Source organism: Caenorhabditis elegans, chromosome II (genome assembly GCF_000002985.6).
Source record: "Caenorhabditis elegans chromosome II".
NCBI lineage: Eukaryota > Metazoa > Nematoda > Chromadorea > Rhabditida > Rhabditidae > Caenorhabditis > Caenorhabditis elegans.
In genome coordinates, this window is record NC_003280.10 from 10,222,301 (window position 1) to 10,248,222 (window position 25,922).

Sequence of the window (25,922 nt, forward strand, 5' to 3'; positions counted from 1 at the left end):
AACTTCTTTTGCCAATTTTGCAGAAAACTTTCATAATCTCCAATCGCAATTTTCTTGTTGAAAACCTATTCATTCCTCTAATAGAAACTACATTTTTAAAACTTATTTATAAATTAATTGGAAAAATTCACAAATATCCAGGCAAATAAGACATCTTGTTTAAAAAAATGTAATATCTTTCAATATTACTTGAAGCCTTCCCAGCCGCTTCTTGTGAATTTTCTAAAAATTTCTAAGCGAACTATTTTAAAAAATTAGATTTTTGATCAAGTTCTTGTTTTATATTCTTTGATTTTTTTTTCAAACGGGAAAGTATGATTGATAGTTTTTTTACCGGAAAAATACAACAATTTTTGATAAGAGATTATTCATTTTAACAACTGAATTGCATTTCACTAGTTGAATAAAATAACTTTTGTTATGAGAAATTGAAGAAACACCACATTTTCGTAATTGCTTATAAGTTTTAAATTAATTTCTAAATCAGAAATTCTTTCAATCGTTCTTTTGCAAGGAAGACCGTTAAAATTTTCTTTTTTATGTGCATCCAATTTCATAAATCCTTCAATTTCTCAGCATGCAACACGGCTCACTTGGCCCATCATCGTCGTCTCGAAAGACTACAGTAACCAGCACAGCGGGCTCCGTTCACCTTCATCACCGCTCTTCAAATGGTTTCTCGACAGCATCACGAGCTCAATTGAACCGTCACAATGAAATGGATTTTGGGAAAATGTTTGCGGCAATGGAGAAAGGTCACAAAGTGTGCAAAATTGCGGTGTTGAAGAAATGGGATCCAGCCTATAAACAATTAACGTTGGATCGGTACTCGAGGCAGATTTTTCTGACAAAATTGGAACTGTCAGCTGTTAGGTAAGAGGATAAGTAACATCGCATGAAATTCATTTACATTTTTTTCAGAAATAAACCGACAATTCTAGATATTCGACAAATCCGTGAAGTACAGACATTGAATTACAAATTGAACACAATTAAAGTAGATGATAAATGGAAAAAGGATCGAGAAATCGTAAATTTTGATTCAAAAGCCATTCTAATCATCTCATATGGAATGGGATTTGCTCTTTCCTATTGGATTCTTTTGTGTGAGTTTTTGTTAAAATAATTATTCAATAGTTTGAAAGAAAAATGTTATAGTTGAAAGTGAGGATGCGTGCAAATTATGGTCACAAGGACTTCATAATTTGATGATGGACACAAGAGATCGAGACTCATCCCCTCATCCATTGAGAATTGAACGATTTCTGCATAAACACTTTTTGAGTTTAATGTCACCGGCTAATGATGCGTAAGTTCAAAAATTGCAGAATTTTTTAATAATAACAATTTTCCAGCGTTGCTCGAAAGCATATGAAACCATTTGTTCAAACCTCCCTCCAATTCAAAGTTCAATCTGATCAGCTCCAACAAGTGACAGAAGATCAAATGAATTCTGATCAATTCAGTTTTGCCAGTCGTCAACTTATCCATGTACCTGAACTCTTCTCTTCAAGATTCGCTGATCTTGCTGAAAAACATGAACGAAAAGGTCTTGTGGTGACGTTTCAAAATTTTTTGCGATTTCTTGATGGCAAACAATTCGATGAACTTGCCTCGAATCGAACGAGAGCTTTGGAGTTTTTGAATCGATATTTTCAAGAAGATCAAGCATATTTTGGAGATAGAAATGAGCCTTCAATGACTGTTTTCGAGTTTTGTGATTTTTTATTTTCAAGGGAGAATTCGCTGTGGGACCCAACAAATGAGAAAGTTACTCATGATATGAGCAGACCATTGTCTCATTATTGGATTGCCAGCTCGCATAATACGTTTGTTTTTTTTTTGGTCTATATAAGTGCTAAACCAGTAATTTAATTCCAGATACTTGACGGGTGACCAACTTCGATCTGAATCTTCTTTGGATTGTTATGCTCAAGCTCTTTTGATGGGTTGTAGATGCATTGAGTGTAAGTTTTAGAGACAATTTTCACTGTTTTATAAATAATTTTATTTTTCAGTAGATTGCTGGGATGGACAGAAGAAGCCCGGGTCAGCCGAGTTCATTGATATTGTCATCTATCACGGGTATACGATGACCTCAAAAATTTTGCTCCGCGACGTGCTTCACGTCATCCGTCACTATGCATTTGTTACGAGTGAATATCCAGTAATTCTATCAATTGAGGACAACTGCTCGGTGCCAGCTCAACGGCTTCTAGCTCAAGAACTGAAAGATATTCTTGGTGATTATTTATTGACACAACCAGCAAATCGTGAAGAAAAACAATTGCCCTCCCCGGCCGCGTTGAAGAAGAAAATTATCGTGAAGCATAAGAAGTTGCCGATAGAAAGCGAGGATTTGGCAGCTGTGGTGAAAACTGATGAGTGTAAGTTTTATGAAATTACTCTAGTTTCCTAGTAGTAAAGGTATAAATCATTTTGCTAAATGATTTTTGTTTCAGTCCAAGACACGGAAATCATATCTCGCGAATGTGTAAAGAAGGGGATCCTGATGGTAAAAAACAACAACAGTCACGAATGGACATCTCATGTTTTCATATTATTCCCTGATCGTCTTTGCTACCTGATTCAAACCGCTGATCCTGAAAATCCAAATGACGATACAGTGAGTGTAAGTGGAGATGAAGAACGGGAAGAAGAGACGCCTTCTGGATTTGGAGTGAAACCTGAAGAAATGCATGTGACTGAAGAATGGTTCCATGGAAGATGTGAACGGGATGAAGCGAAAAAACGGATTCTAGAGCATAAGGAGAAGGGAAATGGATTGTTTATGATTCGAGATTCGAATCTGTTCATTGGAGATTTCTCACTTTCGATTCTACATGACGGGAAAGTTCATCATGTTCGGATAAGATCCAAGATTATTGATAGTGAGTTTTTCTATGTTTTGCATGTAACATGTATTCGAGAATTACAGTAAATAGAAGAGAAACTTTTAATAAAATTTTCAACTTTTCAATTTTTCAGAAGAGAAAAAATATTACTTCATGGATAACAAAGTCTGCGACACTCTTTACGAGTTGGTCTCTTACTACACCCGTCACTACCTCACAACTGCTCATTTCAAAATGGTGCTCACGATTCCATGTCCTCAACCACAACCGCATCTTAATCAGCCATGGTTCTCTGCTACTGCTGACAAGGAAAAAGCCGAAGAACTTTTGAGCTTGGTGCCAGAAGATGGTGCTTTCCTAATTCGGACGTCATCGACTGACTCTTCAGTTTACGTTCTTTCGCTAAAAGTCGACGGCGAATTCTGGCATTATCGATTGAAAAGAGATGGAAGAATTTTCGTGGTGAATCAAAAAGTATTCGAGAATTTGAATCAAATTGTTGAATTCTATGCGAATCGAGAATTTGTTAGAGGAATTAGTCTTCGATTCCCTGTCAATGAGAAGGATATATCACACCTGACAGCTGAACTTGCAGAAGCTCGTACTCCAGGTTGCTATATGGATCTGAAGGATTTGGATAAAGAAGTTCAAGCTCGAGCACTTCGACCGTATCGAGGAACAGCTGATGATGAACTTTCGTTCCCAGCGAATGTTATTATCACAGTACTCCGGAAGGAAGAAGGTCTTTGGAGAGGAAGATATGGATCGTTGACTGGATGGTTCCCTTCGGCCCATGTACAAGAGATTCTACCAGAGAAAGTTTCAACTTCAGGTTAGTTTGAAAAAATTAATGTAAACAGTTTATCTCATAAAATAGCAAGTTTAAATTAAGTAGTCACTATCAAAAAGGGAACTGAATTTCGTGTGGGCTCACTATTATTATTTGTATTCTTTTGAAATAGTTTAGAAGCTGCCAATATATTTAGTGTAGCATCACGATATGGTTTATGCACAATGAGCATCACAATAGTTGAAATCAAACCATGAAGAGATAGCAAGCATAAAGAAATATTAGTTTGAGCTGTAATGAATATAGTAACTAGATTATAGTTTTAAAAGTGTTACCTTGATTATGATACTCCAGAGAAACTTGAATAATTACAAATAGAAATGGAATAAACATTAGTAAAACAGGAATAGTAACTTGAATACAAATTGCTCGAAATAGTCTCTTTTGTAAATTTCTAGTCCTTTCTGATTTTCTATCATCTTTTCCACTTAAATTCATCAAAAGTCGAATGACAAAATAAATAATCTGCCCTTCAATCAATGAACTAGTGATAATAACTGAATAGTGAGTTACACGGACATCCAGAGCTAACACAAAAAATCGATTTTCATCGACTTCACATGGAAATTGTTCCTTAACTATTTTGATAGCTTCCGACTGATTTGGAATACGTAAAATAGTTGGAATGACAAAAGTGAACGCCAGTAAATAGTTGAAAATAAAGAACAGAGCTCGTCTGACTTTTCGACTAGAAAACTCGAAAATAATGGTGTTATAGCGGTTCTCGAAAATGTGAAGAATTGCTACACCGGTTACTGAAATGATAAAATATAAAGTTCCAAATTTCCTGCAAAACTTACAAACAATTACAGTCAACATAACATAAATTTGAAATGGAATATTCACATCCAAATAACCCAGCAATCCCATGGGAAACCCTGACATTGACGGTAAAAGTATAAATGGAGCAACAAATAATCCCATAAATAAATCCATTAAAGTACTCCAAAAATGCAAATTAAATATGACCAATTTGACAAGATTCATTTGATTCGGGGTTTTGCACAAAATACAGTACCCTCCGAATATGTAAATTGGAATTCCAACAGCCGATATTATGTGTAGACTTATTTGTAAAAACTTGGGAGAATGAAAGAATGATAGAGTGGGACAAGAAGCTTGCATTCGATAGAAATTTGAGTTTTAGTCAGATCTGAAAAGAAGAAAAATAAAGTATCATCCCTTCTATGCTTCAATGATTTTTTAAAAATTTGATTATTCTATCAGAGTAAAGTGAAATCAAACATCAAAGTTTTCAGAAACTAGCAACTACAACACAATCGAGCTAGCTGGAACACTAATTGAACGGATTCATGATGCTGATCGTCCGAATGTTATCAGAATATCACAATCAAATCAACATTGGATGAACAAGCAATATTATTTGTTGGCTGCTTCTTGTAAGTTGTTCTTCGAACTGAAATTCTGGGGTTTACAATTTCGACAGGCTACAAATTGTGTTGATATGGCCCGAAAGAAAATAGAAACTCTTTAAAAAAATTTCAAACATTATTTAAATTAAATTTGGAAATTTTGTGACAATTGAAAGCGTACCTGAATCTACAAACTACTACAAAAATTTATTTAAAAAAAATTCAAAACGGAGAAGAAAAAAAAAACAAATTAGATTCACTTTACGCAAATATTTTTCAACCTGGATCCCAACTTAACTTAAACTATAATTTTCCAGCCTCCGAGGAAGCAGATGGTTGGCAAAACAATCTCTTCGAGCTGACTCGTTCAGTTAACACAAAAATGAGCATACTCCGAACCAAAGAAAAAGAAAAACGAATTGCCGCTGAGCTCTCAAATCTAGTCGTCTACTGTCAAGCTGTTCCATTCGACCCAGCCCATATCTACAATGACGCTTTCTATGAAATGTGCTCATTTGTCGAGGGAAAACTTGACAAACTGGTTGAAAAGGGGCTTCTTCCGTTTAATTCCCGAAAACTCTCGAGGGTCTATCCGAACGGAAGTCGAATCACATCGAATAATTATAGTCCGGTTCCAATGTGGAATGCAGGATGTCATATGGTTGCACTAAACTATCAAACCGGTGATAAACCCATGCAGTTGAATCAAGGAAAGTTTTTGGCAAATGGAAGATGCGGGTACCTACTGAAACCAGATTATATGTTAACTGATGACTTCGATCCTACGAACACGGAAAAGTTTGCAACAGCTTATCCCATTCGACTGAATGTTCAAGTGATTGGAGGACGTCATTTGTCAAGAAAAGATAAGAATAAAGGAATATGCTCCCCATTTGTGGAAATTGAAATTATTGGAATGCCATGTGACACAAAAGTTTTTCAAACTAAAACTATAGGTAATTTTTAATATTTTTTTTCCTTTTTAAAAATAAGTTTCTAAATTTCAATTAAAATTTCAGCATCAAACGGTCTTAATCCGATCTGGAATCAAACTTTCACATTTGAGATCCAGTGTCCCGAAGTAGCACTGATCAGATTCCACGTGGAAGACGGTGACTTTGTGGGACCAAAAACAGATCCGTTCATTGGTCAAGCAGTATTCCCTGTTGATTCAATTAGATGTGGATTCCGATCAGTTCCACTCAAAAATCAGTACAGTGAGGAGCTTGAGCTCTCTTCACTGTTAGTTGATGTACAAATGTGCTCCAGAGAAGGAACTCAATTGATCAGGTCGTCGTCGCATTTCTTGCAGGTTAGTGCCCAGTTGAAAAAATTTTATTAAAGGTTTCTTCAGGCGAGTCGTCTGGCTCCTGTCTTCGCTCACCGTAAGATCACAAATGGCGATAGTATCCCTCGTGAGATGGCACCTCGGTTACGAACATCAGCCACCGATCGTTCACTAGACTCTCCAACAAATTCCGAGTCAAGAGCCACTCTTCTGAGCGGCCAACGAGGTAGCCAAGACTCTATGGACAGCGCTGCCGAGTAAGAATTGAAATTTAAACTTTTGTGTGAAAATCTACTTTCAGAACATCGTCCATTGCATCTGGAACAATAAGCTCTCGGGATGGAAAGAAGAAACAAAACTGGCTCAAGAAGTTCTCATTTGGAAAAAGTAGTAAATCATAGATATAAACTCAGCACTTTCCGTTCTGTTTTTTGCCACAAAATTTTGGAGCATTTTTTATAGTTTAAGTTTAAATATACCCGGTTAGTTTCAATCAATACAAGTTACTAGTTACAACTCAAAATTCGATATTTCTCAATTATTTCCGCATTCCTCCAAATCCAAAATGTGTTCATTCCTCATCATTCCTTCCTCTTCTTGTTTAATTTTTTTGTTTTTTGACACTTTTTTTCATTTCAAGTTCAAACCTCATCGGATTCTGCTTTAACTTATGACAATTCTCCCAAACACTTCCAAGTCAATTTAATTAGTTTTGCTGAGATTTTTCTTGTACCTTTTATTATTAATTGTTAATAAAATTATGCATTTTTTGGTAATTGGTAATTTGGTAATGTTATTTTTTAAATTAATTCAAAATTTCTTTGGGATTTATTTGAGACCTAATGCATCGTTTTGATAATGCTGCAAGATTTCAGGCCGATATGGGCCGCCTATTTATTGTCAGCCTAATGGTTAGCTTCTTTTTTTGAGCTACTCAACATTTTCAAATGCAACACAATTTTTATTAGAGGACTCTGTCTTTCTCCGTTGCATATTCGTTTGCCTTCTCCTCTTCTCTATACAATTCAAAAAGTACGATGAATCACTCCAAAAACAACAACATTATATGAAAACGAAATGAAGACAAAAATATAAATAATATAAACAAAATAGTTTGTTTCTTGTTTTCCGGAAATAACGAAAACTCGCCCAAAAATATCAAAGTACACGAAACATTGTAGATACGAAATTGAAATTGAAATCGTAATCGAAATTGAAAACAAGAATTCTGGAAATCGTAAATCTCAAAAATTTAATGGACCGAGTGGGCTGAAATTGGATTTTTAGGGGAAGCAACTTTGATTGGAATTTTGGTTTTTGATACAATTCCTAGAAAATGTTTTTTTTTTGGTAATAAAAATCAGTAACTCGATTTTTGAGTTATTGAAATATGAATCTGAAAACATTGGTAGTTTCAATACAATTAGTGGAAAGTAGTTGTAAGGTTTGGCAAACTCAAAATTGAAAATCTAACTACCGTACTCCGTCCACCATTGTTCACTCTCTTTTCTCTATTCAGAAGTAAAAAGTCATTAAATTTTTTGATGGATATTGTCATATCTTTCTCATTTCTTTGCACATTCCCATGCCCATTTTCAACCGCCGGTATTTGTCCTTACCAGGCCAATTTATGAGATTAGACAGAAAAAGTACAAAGTGATGGGGGAAAAGAGAAGAAGTGCATTTTTCATTTGAAAATTATTTATATAAAACTCGAAAATGTTTATTGTGAGATGCCGAACATTGTTCAATATGGCTCAAGGTAGATACTGACGCCTGGTAGCCAGGCACGGCGCTCATAGGTACTTCTGATTCTATAGCAGCTTACCATGGAAACTCTATCAATTAAATTATTTCCAAATTATCAAACAATTCTACAAGATCCATGTCAATTTTCCACATTTATCAGAAATTCGATGCAAGTTTAGAGGTAATAAATGCCGAAGTGTCTAGAAACATTCCATTTTGAGTTGTAAACATATCTAAAAGTACGCTTTTTATAAAGTTGCATTTCCAAACATGTTTTTTTTAGTATGAACACTTTAAATTTCACTCTACAATTCACGAAAAATACCAAAAATGTATTTGTTTTTGTTGCCAGTTTGCACTTTCTTGTAGAACAGATCTTATCTCGAATAGTGCGAGTTGAACTTTAAAAGTAATTTTTTGTGAATTGCTCGTTCAATACTTCCTCATGAAACAAATGTGTATTAAAAATTAATTGAAAAAAAACTCTGAAACATTTTGATATCTGTAAAAGTAATCAGCAACTTTAAAAATAGATGTAACAAATATTCTCAACTTTACCTTCTTCAAATTGTTAATTTACGATAATATGCAAATTTTAATGGCAAAACATTCCAATGTCAAACGAAAAACCATCTTCCTTTCCCACATCTCCGATGAGTCCAAACAAACAATATTTTCCAAAATTCCTACCGTTCCACAATGTTCGCATGTGTATAACATTTATTTTTCGCATCTATGGAAAAAATTTCAAAAATCTATGCTTCTTTTGTCGTCTAATTCTCCAAAACTCCATGAATTTCGTCCAAAATTGTAGGGCGGAGTCAGTGTTCCGCGCCAACCAGTCGCCCCGCCTCTTATGTGTTTCCACTTTTCTCAAGCGGTGCAGCAACATCATGGATGCAGCAGCTACACTGAAATCAGAGATGATTTCGAAATCTTTACTTATTCTAGCAATCATCCTATTCTCCACGTCATCAGCGAAAGAAAAAAACTACGTGGAAATTCCTGAGCCAGCTCTGCTCAATGGAACCTCATATGTCATTTCCTCGTTTTCACCAAAAATCTTCGTCCGATCTGCAGACTTTTCGTTGAATTCAACTCAATGTATTCATTACTCGTTCAAAATGTTGGAACGCAGAGTCAGGTGAGCTCTCTCTCTAAAACTTTTTTTTTGAATTTCATTCTCTTATCGGTTTTTTTTCCGCTGATGAATCAGCAATTTTAGGAACACAACAAAATTTGGTGACGTTTAGAATAAAATTTAGGAAATTGTGGAACAGTGACGAAATTTTCGCAGAAAGTTTGAAGAAAATAATTATTGAAAATTTTTAAATTTTTAAGCACTTGTTCTTTTATTATAAAAGTTGCAAAAAAACAAACAACAATCAAAATTGGGATCTACGGATTTCATGAGACATTTTCAGTACTGAAAATCATTTCAAATGCAATTTGTTTCTTTCACGTTTGAGCCATCCATCCAAAATCTATTTCATTCCAAAAAAAAACTTCGAAACAAAAAGTATTTTGAAACTGTCTAAACAATGAACCAAGTTGGCATATCACACATTTCATGAAAACTGTACACATTGTTTACTCTAAACACCATTTCTCACTTTTCTCCTTAACGCACTTATCACACATTTACACCTCTTTTATCATAAGCGGCCCCGCTCTTCTCGTCTCAGGAACCGAATTGAGTGTCTCTCTTGTTGCCAAAAGTCATTATCAGTGGAGCGAGACTTTAAGTGCGGGAAAATAAAAAGAAATCTGATTGAATGGTGGCTGAATGACTGGGGTGGAGCAGGATGAAGAGCATTAGGCAGAGGTATGGTATTGGGACCTTAATTCGAAGCCCCTAAATAGTCTGAAAAACCATATATTCAACATGTGATTTTCCAACCCTAGCTAATCTCTCGGTTTGAATTCCCTCCAAAAAAAAAAAAACTAATCAACGAATCGCTCGGCTCACTTTTCAACCAATCAGAAGTCGCTGATTGGTCCCAGATTTTGGAGAAAATTCAAACAAGGCAACTCGGAGAAAAATCCGTTTTAAGCTTTCAATTTTTGAGGGTATTTTGAGTATTTTAAATGAAATTCCAATTCCCGAAAGACGTTTCAAATTCTATGGAAACTCACAAATTATAAAATCGTGGACCGAAACTAATAAAACATGACCCTTTGTTATCAATTGATTATCAGTTGAGTCTGATCGGTAGCTGGTACGTCATTATTTACTAATAGGTGTTATTTATGATTGTAATTTTATGCCCGCTTCCAGGAGCTCCGGAATCAGAAGCAGACCATCTTCTTACTTTTATTGTGAGAAATTTTAACTTCAAAAATTTTATACAGTTCATATATTTACGCGTTCCTTTTCAAACATCAAGTTTATGATATTTCCTTGGACAAATAATTTTTATTTTTATTTTTTGTTATACCAAAATTCCCATCTTGAAAAGTAATACCAATTGTACAATCTCTCTCTTTCTGCCAAGGTGTAGGTGTTGCGCAACGAATATTAATGCCACAGAAGAGAGGTGCAAGGAGAACAAACACGAGTGGTTGTTTCAAATTTCAATATGTGCACTAGTCCCAGCTTCTTCATCTTCTTTTTCCCCCAGTCAACCACCAACCACCAGTATCCATAAAGATGAGAAAGTGCAAATATTAGTGTATCATGTTTATGAAAAGAATCGAGTTATTCTCACCAATTGTGGTCTCAAACGACTTCATGAACCACGTCATCGGCGTGTTCCATTTTGAACTTTATAAAGGCTCGGGGGTCGGAAAGTTAATTATCACTGAATGTCGGATCTAAAGCTGAGCTGTTGGTGAAATCAGTTGCCGATATGTCTTCGAACTTTGAAAGGAACTGAAAATCTAGAGCTCAAAAGATTCTCGGGTAGAAGTTGCGCTGACAGAGAAAGATTACCAGTATCTATTCGAAGTTCAGCTTGGATTCTACGTCAAGATTTCCCCTTTGGAATTTCTTACCAAGTTTTGCCAATTTGCCAATTTCTCACCCAAGTTAGCTCACGGCTTACCAAACTTCCTTCATTCTCTAATGCAAATCATCTCACCACACTTTGAACCAACTTTTAGCAAATTTTCAATGAACTTCAACCCAAGAGCTTGGCCAAGTTTAATAAATTTTAATTATTGATCGATATGGAGAACTTTTTTAAAATTCTCGCCCACAACTTGCCAAAGTTTGGTTGAAGTCTGGCTATTTTTGAATTTCTATATGTATCAGGCATACATTAAGTGAAGGTCTTCCGTGATGGGCAGGCGCGGCGTGAGAGCCTACCTGGAACCTACCTGCCTCACGTCACCCAAAGGCATTAAAGGCGCGAGGCAGGTGAAGGTCTCCTTAAGGTCAGCTAGGCATCTTGGCGCCTACATGAAATACCCTGCATTATAGTCAAGATGAGTTTGACTTCATTGAATCAAATTCACGTAGAGGATTGAGTTATTCGGAATAGTTTCTAGACATTTTACTTCATTCGTCTCCTTCGCCACATTATTTGCTCCTTTTTCTGTTTCATCCTTGAATTCTGCATTGAAAATCGTGTGATACCATGCTGGATAGCAATGAATCTCCGCACGAGGATAGACACTTCGAACCGAGAAATAGTCAGGGCACGCCGGATTCAAAATAATAGCATCAAAAAGTGAAGTCATCGGTTGTGATGGGGAGAAGCTCAGAATTAATCGAGAACCATTGGGGTATCGTACTAGAAGACGGAGGGGTCCTTGTGATACAGTTCCTGGAATAGGCCAGCTTGCATTATTTGCAACTATGGGTTCTAAATTACCTTTCAACTTCTCTCTGTAATCCTGAATGGTTTTCTTCCTCAGCTCCTTCTGTTCAGCTTCAAATCTAATTTTATCCTTTTCTTCTTTCTTTGCAATATCCTTGGCAAGACTCTCCGCATATTCTTTGTTCTGAAATTCTAACTTATCACTGTCATAATCCGAATCTAACCTGTTGGCTCAACAGAGCACGATCCTCCGCAAACTTCTCCTTTTGTACGTGATTGTTAGTTGGCATCGTCTAGTGGTAGTTAGTGAAAATGTGGTAATGATTTTTTTGTTGAAAATTTGCTATCAGAATTTGACGTTGCAAAGTCTAAATTTTATTTATTTTTGAATTCACACGTTTTCTTTTCAGGATTTTTTAAAACTAATATATTTTTAAGAGTACTTTCTAACAGTTCAAAAAATTCAAATACTTTCCAATTTCCAATTTCTAATAACAATTCAAAAACTATAATTTTCAGGCTTCACTCATACACATGTATTCTGGGAGAAGGCGGCTTCTGTACATTAGACAAGTTTTGGTTCCCGGATGATAAAGAAGGATGCACGTATCTTCGTCCGTGGTCGCATAAAGTGGCAGAGTGAGTGAAAGTGTGTGTGCGTTGGAAAATAATTATGTCAGTAGTATGTAATTATCAACTTTTGATAGATATTTAAGAATTGAACTTTTACCAAAAAAATGGTTAATCTTTATTCCGAAATTTGTGATTTCCAATGGGATCCGTTTCGTAAAAATCTAGAAATTCTCATTTTGGAGCGAATTCCAAAAAAAAAAAGAAATAAACCAAAATTGGAAAATATAGTTTTTAAAAGGAGAATTCTTCTTCTTTTTCTATCGATGTTTTTTGTGGGTTTTCTGAGTTTCACACCAATTAAAAAAAATTTTAAAGCTTAATCTCCATTATGGCTACACCACCTTTAAAAATAGGGGTTTTCTGCAAAAAATTTCAATGGAATGGGGAAAGTTTTTTTCAAAAACATTTATAAATACACATTACCAAATTTAATAATTATTTAAATTTTCCAGCTGGTCCTTCTACTTTGTCCTCGAGAAGCGCCCCAGAAAGTACGGAAAAGCCTTTCACGAGCGTCAGAAGAAGCTGAAACGTCAGGCTTCAACCCCAAAACGTGAAATGAGCACAAAACCAATTGGACATCTCACTCTCTACGGAGTCGTTGATTGTGATAAAGTATGTGCTGGAAAAGAAGAAAAAAGTCTTGGATCGTATGCTGATGGAACATTCCATAAGGGAAGAGCACATCGCTTGAATTAAATTTGAAAATTTTGGGTGAGAATCTGATTTTTTATTTCTCTTTCTCTGTAACAAATTTTCTCTGTTTAATTCAAAAAAAGATACACTGTCAAAAAGTGTAAAACCCAAATCGATCTTCCACTGCTTCTGTTTGAACATAATTGTCTTTACATTTTCCTTTTATAGTTCCAGTTAACCTTGTCTAGAATCTCTCTCACTCTCGAAAATCTCCTAATCCTTTCTAGTTTTTGAATTTAGTATCTGATGCATGTACGCTCTACTATTGACACATCAATAGAGCGCACTTGCATTTTTTCCATTTTCATAATGCATTTTGGTCTTTTTCCGGTACAATTGATTGTCCTTCAAGGTAGGCATCGTTTCCCATTATTTCCTTCCTAAATTCCCCGGTTTCACACATTGTCTTTTGTATTTTATTTTAATTCTTTTACGAATTATTATACGTTCGTAATTTTTTCTGGAACGTATAATAATAACTATTTTTGAAATAAATCCTTGCCTTTTCATGTCTTTATTGCTCAGTTTTCTTGAAAAAAGAGGAAAATCTTGCTCTCCGTCTCTCCCGTGTTGTTTTTTTGTGCATAAAAAGATTTTTACATGCAAAACTGGATAAAATGAGTTAGTGTGAATAGGGGAAACGCGGCTCTCGGAGCAATTATTTAGTTCTCGAAATGCACTTTTTGTGTACCAAAACATCTTGTTGGTAAAAATATTAAGTAGGGGGTTATTATAGGGACGCAAAAAAATGCGATTTTTGAAGTCGAAATGCAAATGTGCTCCACTGAGAAATTAATTATTTATCGTTGTTTTTATGTCGAAATTATATAAATTCATAAAATTCGACATAAAATCATTAAAAACAACAAAAACATTTAAAATTCGAATTTCCGGATTCTATTCCTAACGAGACCCAACGTCTAGGGGCGGAGAGTGCCATAGAGCGCCCTTGCGCCTCGATTTCAAAAGATCCATAATAACTTTATTGCCAAGAATTTCAAATTTTCGACGAAATTCTCTAGATTTCCGGCTCCGCATGGCACACTTTAACTATGAAAATCTTTCCGGTAAACATGAAACTTTTGTGATTTTAACCATATTATCTCGAAACTAAACAATGGAGAAATATTTGAGTACTTGTCAAAATGCTCATATTGCTGCTCTCCGCCTAACCCTTTGTCTCCGGAGAGCACACGGGGGACATAGACATTGAGCTCTCTTCTTCAAACGTTCCAAACGTTCCATGCATAACTCCTTAGAGTATATACGCAAATGAGCCACGCAGCACGAGCCGAGAAAGAGAGAAGACTGTTTTGTGTATTTGCCAAAAGACAAATAACACGATGCTCCAGGTGAGCTCCACCATTGTTTTTCTTGCGGGCGAGCGCTAAACTGTGCACCAAACGGGGTTAAACAGGAAGAAGCATGGAAAGGGGCCAAAACATTTCATAATTATGCAAATCTATAAAATATGAAGTTAAATGATATCGATTCAGAAGAGATCATATCAAATGGCAATGATATTTGGTATATACACAAAGGAAATGTTCAGAAATTGAGAAGATATTCAGTTTTCTTGATCCGGAGCCGATGCTGGAAGACAGAACAGAATTGAGCTATCACCATTGCCAATTGCCAGAGTTCTCGATGATGGGCTGAAAAAATAAAATTTTTAGTCAATTTCAAAAAAAAAATCTGGCATAATTTCAATTTTTCAGAAATACCGGTTTTTTTTGCATATTTGAAAAACCGAAAAATACAAATAAAAATTGAAGAATTCAAAAAATTTCAAAGTTTTAGAAAATTTGGAAAGCCGTAAAATTATATTTTGTTGGAAATTCCAAAAGCAAAAAATTTTCTGAAAATTTGGAATGCCGAAAAATAAAGAATTTTCCAATTTTCTAAAAATTCGAAAATCCAAATTTTTTAAAAATATTCCAAAATATCTGGCAATTTTAAGAGCTTAAACCTACAAAATTTTGAAGAATTGGAAAATTTAAAATTTTCTGAAAAATATGAAAATTTTACAAATTATCATTTTTAGAAGTTTTTTTTAAATTTTTTCAATTAATTTTGTGTGCTAACAACTAAACTTACGAATAATCAAATTTGGCTGGCTCCGCGGCCAATTCATGTGAAGCACACCACTGCTGACTACGTGTTCCTGGGCTGTAGATCTGGAAATTTAATCGGGTTGAAATTCTAATTAATGCATATTTTCACTGTTTTTCGTTCGTTCAAAATTTTAGATATGTGGTTTTTTTTCTTCCGAGTCCAAGAATGTGCTAAAAAAGCAACCAAAAACCAAAAAAATGCCTTGTGACAAATCGAATTCCGAATATATACATCCATCTTTGCTTTTTTTTTCATTTTTTGTGCTCGAAAAAGAGAGACAAACGGAAAGAGTGGAACACTGAATTTTTGCATATTTTGCAAAAAAAAAACGAATTCTCAGGAAAATAGGGGGACCTATGAAATTTCTTAAAATGGTTTCTACTCACACTGAATGTGTAATTACGCTTCAAACTTCGCGCCATAATCAAGTGTGCTCCGTGCTCCAAAAATGATTGACGGGTATAGGAACCGACCTAGAAATTATTTATATTAACTGAATAATATTCTATATTCCCTACCGAATATGTCTGCAAAACGTTGAAATTATTTGCATCATACAACTTGACTTTTCCATCGGATGTTGATGTTAGAAGTTGATTACATTGAAGCGATAGACATGATTTATATGCTGTTGGAGAATATTCCTGTAATTCAATTTCATATTATTTTTTTTAAAATTTGATTCAAAAAACTTTTTAAATGCTTTTTTAAATCACCCAGCATCTAAATGTAGCAATTTTTTACTCAAAAATACGGTAACCGGTCTCGGCACATAATATTTTGTTAAATTAGAAAAGGTGTGCGCCTTTAAAGAGTACTGTAGTTTCAACTTTTTTCTGTGGAATTTTCATAGATTTTCTCACAATTTGTTAAAATTTAAATGTGCGTTTTAATTTTTAATTTTAGTTTTTTTTTGAATTAATGAGTATGTTTTAACGAAAAATACAAAAAATCGATGGAAAATTTCTTGATTCTTAATTCTTTCAAAAATTTGCAAGAAAGATGCAGAAAATTTTTCATCAAAAATTGGCAATTTATTTTGAAAAATTATAGAAAAACCAGCAAAATATTTTTTTTGCAAGAAATTTTGACAATTTTCAAACTACAGTACTTTTTCAAATGCGCTCATCTTTTTGTCTTCAACAAAAATTTGCTGAATCTCAATTTAAAAAAAACTCACAAAAAGCACAGGTTTACTGAAATTTCGTCGATCTACCATCATCATAAGTCTATCTTCTCCACTCGTAAAAATCTTATCCCCTTGAACAGCCAAAGCAATTACAGCTCTTTTGTGCAGCTTGTGATCAGCGACTACTTGAAATGTTCTGGAATCAATGACAGCGACCCGTTTCGCAAATGTTGTGCACACAACTTCATTCTCATTTCCAGAACAAGAAATACACTGGGCCGCAGATCCAACATTCACGGAATTAAGATTTTGAAGAGCTCCATTATCTGTGATGTGCCAACTTTTTACAGTTGAATCCCACGATGTTGTGTAGAAATTTGTTGATGTGCTCTCTTGAGCCATATTCCAAATCCATCCAGAATGAGCTGTATCATCTTTTGCCACTGTCCATGGATTTTGTTCAGTATCTTCACCATTTCGAGCGTTTTCAATGCTCCAAAGACGAATAGTTCGATCTCTGGATCCAGATAGACAGAATTGCTTATTATTATTCTCGAAAAGCATCACACTATCGACTGTAGCTGAATGTCCTGGAGCAGTGATAACTGTCTGCGTCTCCCATGCTCTCCAGCGATCTCTCTGTCGATGCATCGCGTAAAATGATTTCTTTGGTTCATACTCAGGATGCTTGAGTTCACAATCTGGTAGACGAACTTTCTGCTCAGTGCGCTAAAAAAATAAAATAATTTTTTTCGATAAAATAGTAATAATACGAACAATTCTTCTACTCCAAAATTTGTCATCGTTTAATATCGTATTGAACCTTCTGCATACCAGTGGAATTTCTGTGATCAATTGTCGTTGTGGTAAATAGGTGAAAAGATGGCAAAGGAGCTCCGAAGGAAGGGATATGAGCTCCGTTGGTTGAGCATTTGTCATAAGGATGCTGTAAGAATAATGAGATAGATATTATGGGAAGCAGTGTTTCAGAGAAAATTAAAAATCGAAAAATTAAAATTTTCGATTTTCTGGAAAATCTTGAAATCTTTTTTTTACTTTAAATTTTTTGAATCAAACTTTGCCTGTTGATAAGAGAAAAAAAATACTTTTTCACTAAAAGGAAGCAAATTGACCGAAATTTTAATGTAATTTGTGAACAATGGGAAAACGAAAAAATAGCGATTTCTCTGGAAATTTTTTTTGAAGCCGACACCGCAGAAAAATTCGTTTTTTGAGATCAATGTGAAAGCGCGCTCAGCAGCGAAATGAGCAGGATCCGCCTCCAATAGTTGGGTCTCGTTAGGTATTGGAGGCAAAACAGTGAATCTCTGAAGCAGACATTTTTCGAAGACATCCTTGATTGCCGAAAAATAAAACGTTTGAATTTTTAGGCTTTTGCCGCCAATTAACTAACGAGACCCATTGTATTGGGGCTGTGGAGCACGCTCGCACACTGATGGACAGAAAAACATCTGAAAATAATAATTTTTCTGAAAAAAAAGTATTTTAATTGATCAATAACCAATACAGAGATATCATAATCTATATCACAATAAAACAAAAATAATTCATTAAGAGCATCGATAACAAAAGAAGTGTTCAAAACGAAGAAGAAATCAAAAATAGAAAACAAATAAATCTAAAACTACAACTCCTATCTCACACTACCACATGGCTCTTTGGACTCCACTGAGAGCTGATCTATCTGCAAATCGACGGAACAAGTGTCTACTCAATCTGTATGGCTTTATCTTTCCACGTTGTCGTCCTGTGAACTGGCACATATTGAGAATCAGACGAGGATGATCGTATTTTCGAGCTTTTTGCATTTTCTCGGCTGCTTCGTCACGAATCGCTTGCGGGAGAATTGTGTTGAATTTGATAGCTTTTAGACGCATACGATCCGCGCCGACTTCCTGAAATTAAATTTTAATCAAGGGCAAGCAGCAGGCCTGGGCTTGTTTAAGGCTTTTTTGTCAAAAATGGGGGTGTCGGGGGTTTTTTGTTACAAAAATGGGTTTTTTCTGGTTTTTTTGGTTTGTGGGGGTTTTTTTAATAAAAAAGGGAATTTTTTGGTTTTTTCGTCACAAAAAATGGTTTTTTTTTTGGGTTTTCTGTTTTGTGGGGTTTTGTTTTTTTAAAAAGTAATGATTTTCAATAACGATTTTTTGGTGGTTTTCGAATAAAAAAAATATTTAAAAAATTTCAGACATGTGAAAAGAAGCGAAAAACTTTTTTTTGTTTATGGAAAATTTTTTTTGGTGACAGCCCTGGTGTTTTTTGGTATTCTGGCACGAAGAAAAATGCGATTTTTTTTTTGTATTTTAAACAATTTATATTTTGTAAATATTCTTATGGTTTTTGATGTTTTTTAGCTCTGTCGGTAGTGGTGGCCGCTAGCAGTCTGGAGGTCACGAGTTCAAGTCCGGCCTCACCCCCTAGGTTCACCCAGCCTCTATTGGGAAGTGGAGCAATCCACGACTGGATTATCGGCCACAGTCCCCGGCTAGGACGTGGCTTAAATTACAGCCCAGAGGGATCACCACCAGGCAGTGTACCTGAATCCCAGATCCGCAGTGCATAGCACTTGAAGAACGGATCGTCCTTTAATCCTTTAATCCTTTAAAACAAATTTTTTGGCACATATGACAATATTCGTATTTTTTGGTATTTTTTGTTTTGGTTCTTTTACAAATTTCAATTTTTTTCCTTTTTGGTTTGAAATAAAAACCAAAAATATTTTTAGCACATATGACAATATTCGTATAAAAAATAGAAACCAACCTGAATCTGCTCACGTCGTTTGACATCTCTCAACTGACGCCAACTCGCCCAGAATGTCATTCGTTTTCCGGTTTTCCACCATTCTCTCTCCACGTATCTATAGAAACGTATATTCAATACAAGTGTATAGTTTATGTGCAATTCTTTCTCACTTTGAGAATAAAAAAGCGGCAGGCAATAATTTCAAAAATATACAAAAAAAACCAAAAACCTACAATGGATACTGATCAAGTTTCAATTTTGTAAGCGCCTCGCTAGAATATGGTTGAGTGATTCGTTTCTCTTTCATAGGTTCTCCAGCATCTTCTACAGATGTTGCCGGTTCCGTGGATTCCGTAGTCTCTTCAGATGATGGTTTTGCAGGTTCAGGAGCTGGAGTTGATAAATATCTGGAAATTGTTGGACATTTAAATTAAGCCATAAGACGATAATTCCTGTTTTCTCAGCGCGAGAAAAGGATTGAGTTCGAATAACAAATTTTGAAATTTGAAAACCAAAAAAAAAGTTTTCCATTTAGTTTTTTTTTCGAATAAAAAAGCAAAAATTGAACTTTTCGTCAAAAATACGAGTAATTTCGCAGGCCTCAAACGTTTTTTTTTGTTGAGAATTTTCGAATATTTTAATAATAATTGCATTTTACTTCTAATTTCAAGTGTAAGTTTTCGGAAAAAAAAGGGAAATTCTAAAAATTAATTTTTTAAAAACGTTTCCATTTTGTGGCAGGTTCACTTTTTTCAACGAAAAATTTTCGCTTAAACAAATTTTATAAATTGAAAGTTTAAAATATTCTCGAGTGTAAAAAAAGCAAAACATCAAAATTTTTCGCCAAAAGCAGGATTTTCGCATAGTTTAAATAATAATTAGAGAAATCTATACTCACCTTCTACTCATCATCATTTCATTCTTGTAAAGAGCCGTCGATAGTAGGTCCGCTGCTCCGCGGAGTGCCCTCAACATCTGTGCACATACATTGCAATACATATTTAATACAATTATTCATGCATGGAAGGAACTGGTTGGAGGAAGTGTAACCTCTTTCATGATGAAAGAAATATGACATTAAAACGAATATTTTCATTGTTGAAAACAAAAAATTTTTACCGAAACAAAAAATGCGAAAAGACAGAAGAATTATAATACAAAAATAAACATAATCTGTCGGATAGAAAGAACAAAAGAAAGAAAGATTCCTGGGATGAAATGAATACCGGTGGATAATTATATGGAATGGATTTTTAAAAAAGTTATAGGCCGAGTTACACAAAAAAGAGAGAATCAACGTCCGGATTCGGAATACTGTAGTCCAATTTCCTGCTGTGTTTTCATGTATTCCTCGTCGGTCACAAATAAACTATGCTCTTGTCCCATGCTTTGTTCGAGAATGAGGTAGCTGTAAATAGTGTTATTTAGAATGCATTGGCATGTGTGCTGATTATAATTGCATAGCGTTTTAATAAAATTTATTCGCTTTGTATTGTATTGTTGTATATAGACTAGACTAGAAATCGAAAAAAAATAATACGATTTAAATTAATTATACTTCGATAATTTGAACATTGTAATAAAATCAATCTTAGTTGATTATTTTCAAAAATCGGGCACAACAAATTACATTTTTGAACTGAAACTTTGCTCTCAATAATTGAACTTACATCATCTCCATTAGATCTCCATTCTTGCGGACAGTTTTTGCTTCAATATAATCAAAGTGCAAATTGAGAGCCCATGTACATTGACCTCTTGCACGAGTGTAAGCCTGTAAGAAATTTAAATTTCACATACAACCTTTTTTCCTGAAAACTCACATCGTCCTTTAGAATCTTCTGTGACAATTTACTGGCAACTCTTATAACTTGTCTCCAGATAGCCGGATCACGTGTATTAGCTGCTTCTCGTTTCCAATTTTTATAGAGGATTTGATTTCCGGCGTCTCCAATCCGGTTGGCTGCATTCATCCAAGAGAACATAATAGTCAACGAGTTCATGAGAAGACGAGTTTCAAGTTCTGGATCAAATTGCTGATCTCGTTTCGCATTCAAAATACTATTTCTGCTGTCGGTGAATCCTTGAAGCTTCATCACTTGCAGACGACCGCTGGAATGCAGCTCGCCGAGCATCTTCGCATATTTCGAATCACATGGGAACGCTTGCGATGCTTGGAAGATCAACTTTTTGAAGTTTTCATTGTAGATGAAACGGTGTTTTTTGTGCGAAAAGAAGGTTATGAGAGTGTCCGTGATGAATTTCAAATCGATCTGATCACAGTATTTTTCATAAGTTCCACGATTGAAATCATTTTTCTTGGCTTCAAATTGCTCGAATTTGGTGATCGCGTTGGCAATGAGGCAGTCGACTGCACGCCTGCTGAATGCCATCTTGTCCACTGAAATTTAATAAAATAATCAATTAATTTTTACAAAGACTCAAAGACTATAAAACTCACAGAAAACAAATACCGCCACAACTTTCAAAGCTTCGCACAGTGCCTCAGCTCTTGGTAATTCTGGTATACTGTCGACCGATTCAAGATTGTCCTTCTCCTTGCAATGCTCCAGCAATTCGTTCAATCCTTGATCCAATGCCAATAAGAGAGCTTCATCACTTTCAAATTCCGAAGTGTGAATTCCAAGAATCTCTTTACAGAAAACATCTCGAGTCTCTTCTAAAGCATTTTGATTTAGAATAGAAAGTCTTCCACGTAGAACATTGGCATAAAGATGTAATTGAAGCGTTGGCAATGAAGAATCAGCGCTCTGAATGAGCTTTTCTGTTGATTTGGGGATAGCTATATCAATCATATCCCTAATCTTATCACGAATTGTTTGCACTCGTTCTTTGTCTTTCTTTAACAATATGACATCGAATTTAACATCATCTACGACGCCTTCCTCCATCTTGATCTCTTTATAATTCTTCCTTCTCTCGTCAGCTTCCACTACTTTTTCCTGTTCTTTCAGTGCACGCTCCCACCAAGACACAAACTTTTCCATGTAGACAATTCCTGTGATCTTACTCAGCATGGCACGCTTGAAAATGTCTGGATGTTTAGTGATGAATGTTCCAACCAAGTTTTTAAGATTCAGTTTAAAACTGTGGAAATTCAATTTCTTCTCCTGTTCCGAAGCTTCGGTGACGAGCATTGCCAGCAAGTACTTCACCATAGTCTTATCCAAGTATTCAGGATTGTTTTCGGTCAGTTTGAGTCGATTGTAAAGCATAAACTTCAGAATATTATTTCCAACTTCAAAGCACTTTTTCTCGGTATAAGTCGGAGTTTTGTAGAAGTTAACAGTAGAATCATTAGAAATCCAATCAGAAATGATTTGTTCGGTTGTTGTGAAGCAGTTCGTCTGGAAAAAAAAAGTATTTTTACAATTCCTCAAAATTAATTTCAAGCATAATATTAGTTGAAATTTGCTTACCGAATTTAAAAATTTGACGCCGAGCAACTCCAAAAAAGGTTGTACAAAATCGAAATTAGCACAATCGCCTGGTGCTTCATAATATCGAATTCTATCAAAAGGAATGATGTCCCAGAGTTCACATGTCTCTAAGTCGTCCACATGATCTTCATAAAGTTCACAATCTTTCAGTTTCGTCCGTTTCACGCGAGCATCGATGTTCATCATTTCTCGTTCAACTTCGATCCACGAAATCTGCACGTCCCGTTGAGCTTGAAGACACGTCGCTATTGTTTCCTCGGTGCGTGAAATAAGAATATCAAAATCATCATTTTCCAATTTCTGAATATCTTCATCAGATAATTCTTCCGATTGTTTAAGCATCTTCTCTGCACCAACAGCACCTTCGTCGCCGATTCGCGGAAGACCAGATTCCCAGAATTCCTCCAATCTGACTTCCCGTTCTTTTGAATTAGTGCTCGTCCGCTTTTCAACATCAGCGAGTCCAAAATTGTATTCAAAAGTGGCCTGAAATAAGTAAAATCTTGAAAAAAAAAGTGATTTAATACTCACAAAACCAAAGGTTTCTTAGTATTTCCTAAAATCTCACCTGTATGTTTGCCAGTACCACTGGCGTGTGTGCACAGGAAATCATCCACTTCAAATAACGAATATAAATCCATAAATGGAACATTCTAAGCAATGGTCTATCGTTAACAGCATTCAAATGTGAAAGAAGTGTTCCATTTGTCAATCCAGTCACTTGTCGGATACAATCTTCGAATGCATTCTTCAATTTTTTGTAATTGTACACATTGCTATCATATTGTATATAGTCCAAATACTTGATCCATACCATTGGTTCATGTGGAAATGTGATGGTAAGATTTTTGAAGTCATCAATAATAGTAGGAGAGTTGGGATCCATTTTGATGAGTAATTCAATTTTCATCAATCGAAGTTTTGCATTTCTACCGTCGGCTTTAATGGCTTTTTTCACCATTTCCTGGTGACGTTCGGCAAGAGCTGCTGGATTTGAACTGGAGAAACTTCCAACATTCCGACGACACATTTCTTCTTCCATTGAAATTACTTTGATTAGAGCATCAATGTTATGAACATTTTCGGAAAATGTTTTCTTCGCCTGTTCGAGCTCAAATGTGAACGCATCTTTTCGATTATCCGAATCGTTTGCTAGAACATCATCGTCAATGTGCTGAAATCTTGGTTTTCGGTTTCCGATATATTCAAAATAACTCACATCAAGATTTAATAAATCAACTCTGTCACGAATCTTCCAGTAACCGCCGACTGGAGGCACATATCGAAAGAATGTCTCTTTCGGAACATCCTTCAAGTATCTATCCAGCTGCTCCCAGAATGGGCGGTTTTCCTTGTCTCTGGCATATTCCGCTCCATAAATATTCTGAAAACTGGTTTTTTGAAAAGATTAAAAAATAAGTGCCAAAACATACGTTGAACAGAATATTGTTATGCTCCAAACCGACAATAAACTTGACACTCAATCGACACTTGGCAATTTCTTTCTTCGGAACTCCTTGCGTATAGTTTTCACAATCACTTTTAGTTTGAGTAACTGTAATTTTTTCTCGTTGGAACTTTTTAAATTAACAATAATTTGAAAATTGCGCAGTATTTGCCGGCTGGCGATAATATGAATATTTAATTTCTAAATATATTTTAACTTTGAATCGTAAATAAGCATTAACTTTATTGTGATATGATCACTTTTTTCGATGAAAAAACTTACTAAACGCAGATGAAATGTACGCATCGCACGTGCGATATTCTTCATCGGTGAGAAATGCATATTTTGCAGGTTTGTTCATTTTCATTAAAGTGTGAGATGACGTATCCCGAGCACGAGATGACCTATCCCGAGAACGAGATGAACTAGAGCTTCGGCTACTGGATCTTTTTCGTCTGCGTTCCTTCTTTCTTCTCTTCTTTTCACGACTCCTGCTGCGTTGCCTGCCATTATCCCGATCGTATCGGCGACTGTGAGATCTCGATGGACTCCTGCTGTTGCTTGCTGAACGTTTACGACTTGTGGATTGTTGACTTGTTTCTGGTGGATCTTGGCAACCATTTAAGCTTTTAACGGACGGAAATGTATTGTAAGCAGTTGCCTGAGCTGCTCGGGCCGCAATTTTCGCGTCTCTCCTGAAATTTTATATTATTTTCAAACTAGAAAAATTATTTACGCACAAGGCATTTTGCTTTTTCACCTCTGGGAGAGTGAAAACATCATCTGGATCAATGTACCTGTGGGGGCTCATTCTAATCTGAAAGCAAAAATAAGTTTAAAGTTTAAATGTCACTGGCCTCACCCGAACACCACCATTATCGTCATCACTATCAGATTCTCCAATTCCAACTTGCTGAAAAACAGAGTCATTCTGCACGGCGAGTTTCTGTTTTTCGTTTCTTTTTAGAGTGGTAGTCTGAAATAAATCGCATGAAAGATGAAAAAAAAAACTAAATATTTCTCACCGCTCGTTGTTGAACAGCAGCCCTTGTTTGCGTATAAAGATCTGGATTCTCACCAGAAATTCCTGGAAAAATGAATTTTGCATTTATAAAAATGAGATGAATTCGTAGAAAAAACTTACTTTCTGGATTTTTCAATCCATTATTTCCATACGCTCGAAACATTGTTCATTAAGTTTGGTATGATATTACCCTGAAAACAGCTTAATTCACAATTTGCATAATTGTTTTTTTAATGAAAGAAAGAAAGTTTTAAACAAAAAAAAAAAGGAAAAATGTGACTGTTCGAAAAGAAAAACAAAGGTGTGGGAGGCCCCACGAAAAGGGGAGCAGAACGAAAAGGGGATCTGCAAAAAGGGGAGATACGAAAAGGGGAGATACGAAAAGGGGAGCTGGCACTGTGCCAAACGCACAAAACGCAATTTTTCTCACGCAACGCACGTTGATTTTTGAAGTTTTCTTCTAGAAGATACGCTTAACAACACGCGACGCGTAACATCGGAGCCGATGCACCATGTTTCGGATCGGTATAGGTTCAAAAGTGGTAGAATTATATAATTTATTACTGATAAATCCGTTGAATGATAAAAATGAGAAAGCTCATATTTAACATGCGACCTGCCGGTCCGGGAGTAAAACGAAGAAGTGACGATTTCCTTGCGCGGTGTCGACGTGTTGGGGTTTGATGTGCATGTGTGGTAGTACTGTAACACTCGTGACGTGTGTGTCTTTTGGCGCGGCTTTCAAACAGGAGTTTCCCGGCTTTGTCGTTGTTGA

General features: G+C 35.5%; 7 protein-coding genes across 7 annotated transcripts; 2 read left to right on the forward strand and 5 right to left on the reverse strand.

The window, feature by feature from the left end:
- The first annotated feature begins 576 nt into the window (after positions 1 to 576).
- On the forward strand, positions 577 to 7,140 carry plc-3 (1-phosphatidylinositol 4,5-bisphosphate phosphodiesterase gamma plc-3). Its single transcript, NM_063804.5, has 13 exons — positions 577 to 873; positions 922 to 1,106; positions 1,159 to 1,309; positions 1,356 to 1,829; positions 1,882 to 1,967; positions 2,019 to 2,387; positions 2,463 to 2,891; positions 2,989 to 3,687; positions 4,965 to 5,105; positions 5,396 to 6,034; positions 6,098 to 6,390; positions 6,433 to 6,623; positions 6,668 to 7,140. Exons 1-13 carry the CDS (start codon positions 578 to 580, stop codon positions 6,765 to 6,767), a joined length of 4,053 nt encoding a protein of 1,350 aa, NP_496205.2. The 5' UTR covers position 577; the 3' UTR covers positions 6,768 to 7,140.
- Positions 3,718 to 4,830, reverse strand: srh-135 (Serpentine Receptor, class H; the record flags this gene model as incomplete). The annotated part of the gene is made up of 3 exons (NM_063805.3): positions 3,718 to 3,936; positions 3,981 to 4,460; positions 4,506 to 4,830. 3 exons carry the CDS (start codon positions 4,828 to 4,830, stop codon positions 3,743 to 3,745), a joined length of 999 nt encoding a protein of 332 aa, NP_496206.2. The 3' UTR covers positions 3,718 to 3,742.
- A 1,831-nt stretch (positions 7,141 to 8,971) lies between the features above and the next one.
- pugs-6 (BPTI/Kunitz inhibitor domain-containing protein) lies at positions 8,972 to 13,800 on the forward strand. Its single transcript, NM_001027128.4, has 3 exons — positions 8,972 to 9,259; positions 12,396 to 12,515; positions 12,962 to 13,800. The coding sequence occupies exons 1-3, from the start codon at positions 9,009 to 9,011 to the stop codon at positions 13,206 to 13,208; spliced, it is 618 nt and encodes a 205-aa protein (NP_001022299.1). The 5' UTR covers positions 8,972 to 9,008; the 3' UTR covers positions 13,209 to 13,800.
- Positions 11,533 to 12,198, reverse strand: ubxn-5 (UBX domain-containing protein 5). Its single transcript, NM_001027129.4, has 3 exons — positions 12,101 to 12,198; positions 11,931 to 12,060; positions 11,533 to 11,882 (listed from the first exon to the last, which is right to left on the reverse strand). The coding sequence occupies exons 1-3, from the start codon at positions 12,164 to 12,166 to the stop codon at positions 11,554 to 11,556; spliced, it is 525 nt and encodes a 174-aa protein (NP_001022300.1). The 5' UTR covers positions 12,167 to 12,198; the 3' UTR covers positions 11,533 to 11,553.
- Positions 13,801 to 14,635: 835 nt separating the features above from the next.
- mec-15 (F-box/WD repeat-containing protein mec-15) lies at positions 14,636 to 17,395 on the reverse strand. The gene is made up of 6 exons (NM_063806.7): positions 17,227 to 17,395; positions 16,501 to 17,178; positions 15,839 to 15,964; positions 15,707 to 15,793; positions 15,303 to 15,382; positions 14,636 to 14,860 (listed from the first exon to the last, which is right to left on the reverse strand). Exons 1-6 carry the CDS (start codon positions 17,386 to 17,388, stop codon positions 14,773 to 14,775), a joined length of 1,221 nt encoding a protein of 406 aa, NP_496207.1. The 5' UTR covers positions 17,389 to 17,395; the 3' UTR covers positions 14,636 to 14,772.
- Positions 17,396 to 18,004: 609 nt separating this feature from the next.
- Positions 18,005 to 20,190, reverse strand: mrps-14 (Small ribosomal subunit protein uS14m; the record flags this gene model as incomplete). Its single annotated transcript, NM_063807.6, has 4 exons — positions 18,005 to 18,365; positions 19,234 to 19,330; positions 19,449 to 19,622; positions 20,114 to 20,190. The coding sequence occupies 4 exons, from the start codon at positions 20,188 to 20,190 to the stop codon at positions 18,114 to 18,116; spliced, it is 600 nt and encodes a 199-aa protein (NP_496208.2). The 3' UTR covers positions 18,005 to 18,113.
- A 105-nt stretch (positions 20,191 to 20,295) lies between these two features.
- On the reverse strand, positions 20,296 to 25,338 carry nrde-2 (Nuclear exosome regulator NRDE2). Its single transcript, NM_063808.7, has 13 exons — positions 25,268 to 25,338; positions 25,149 to 25,210; positions 24,986 to 25,099; positions 24,864 to 24,940; positions 24,406 to 24,818; positions 24,110 to 24,231; positions 23,896 to 24,060; positions 23,245 to 23,850; positions 22,656 to 23,162; positions 21,677 to 22,583; positions 21,039 to 21,616; positions 20,886 to 20,989; positions 20,296 to 20,623 (listed from the first exon to the last, which is right to left on the reverse strand). Exons 1-13 carry the CDS (start codon positions 25,308 to 25,310, stop codon positions 20,509 to 20,511), a joined length of 3,813 nt encoding a protein of 1,270 aa, NP_496209.1. The 5' UTR covers positions 25,311 to 25,338; the 3' UTR covers positions 20,296 to 20,508.
- Between the last annotated feature and the right edge of the window lie 584 nt (positions 25,339 to 25,922).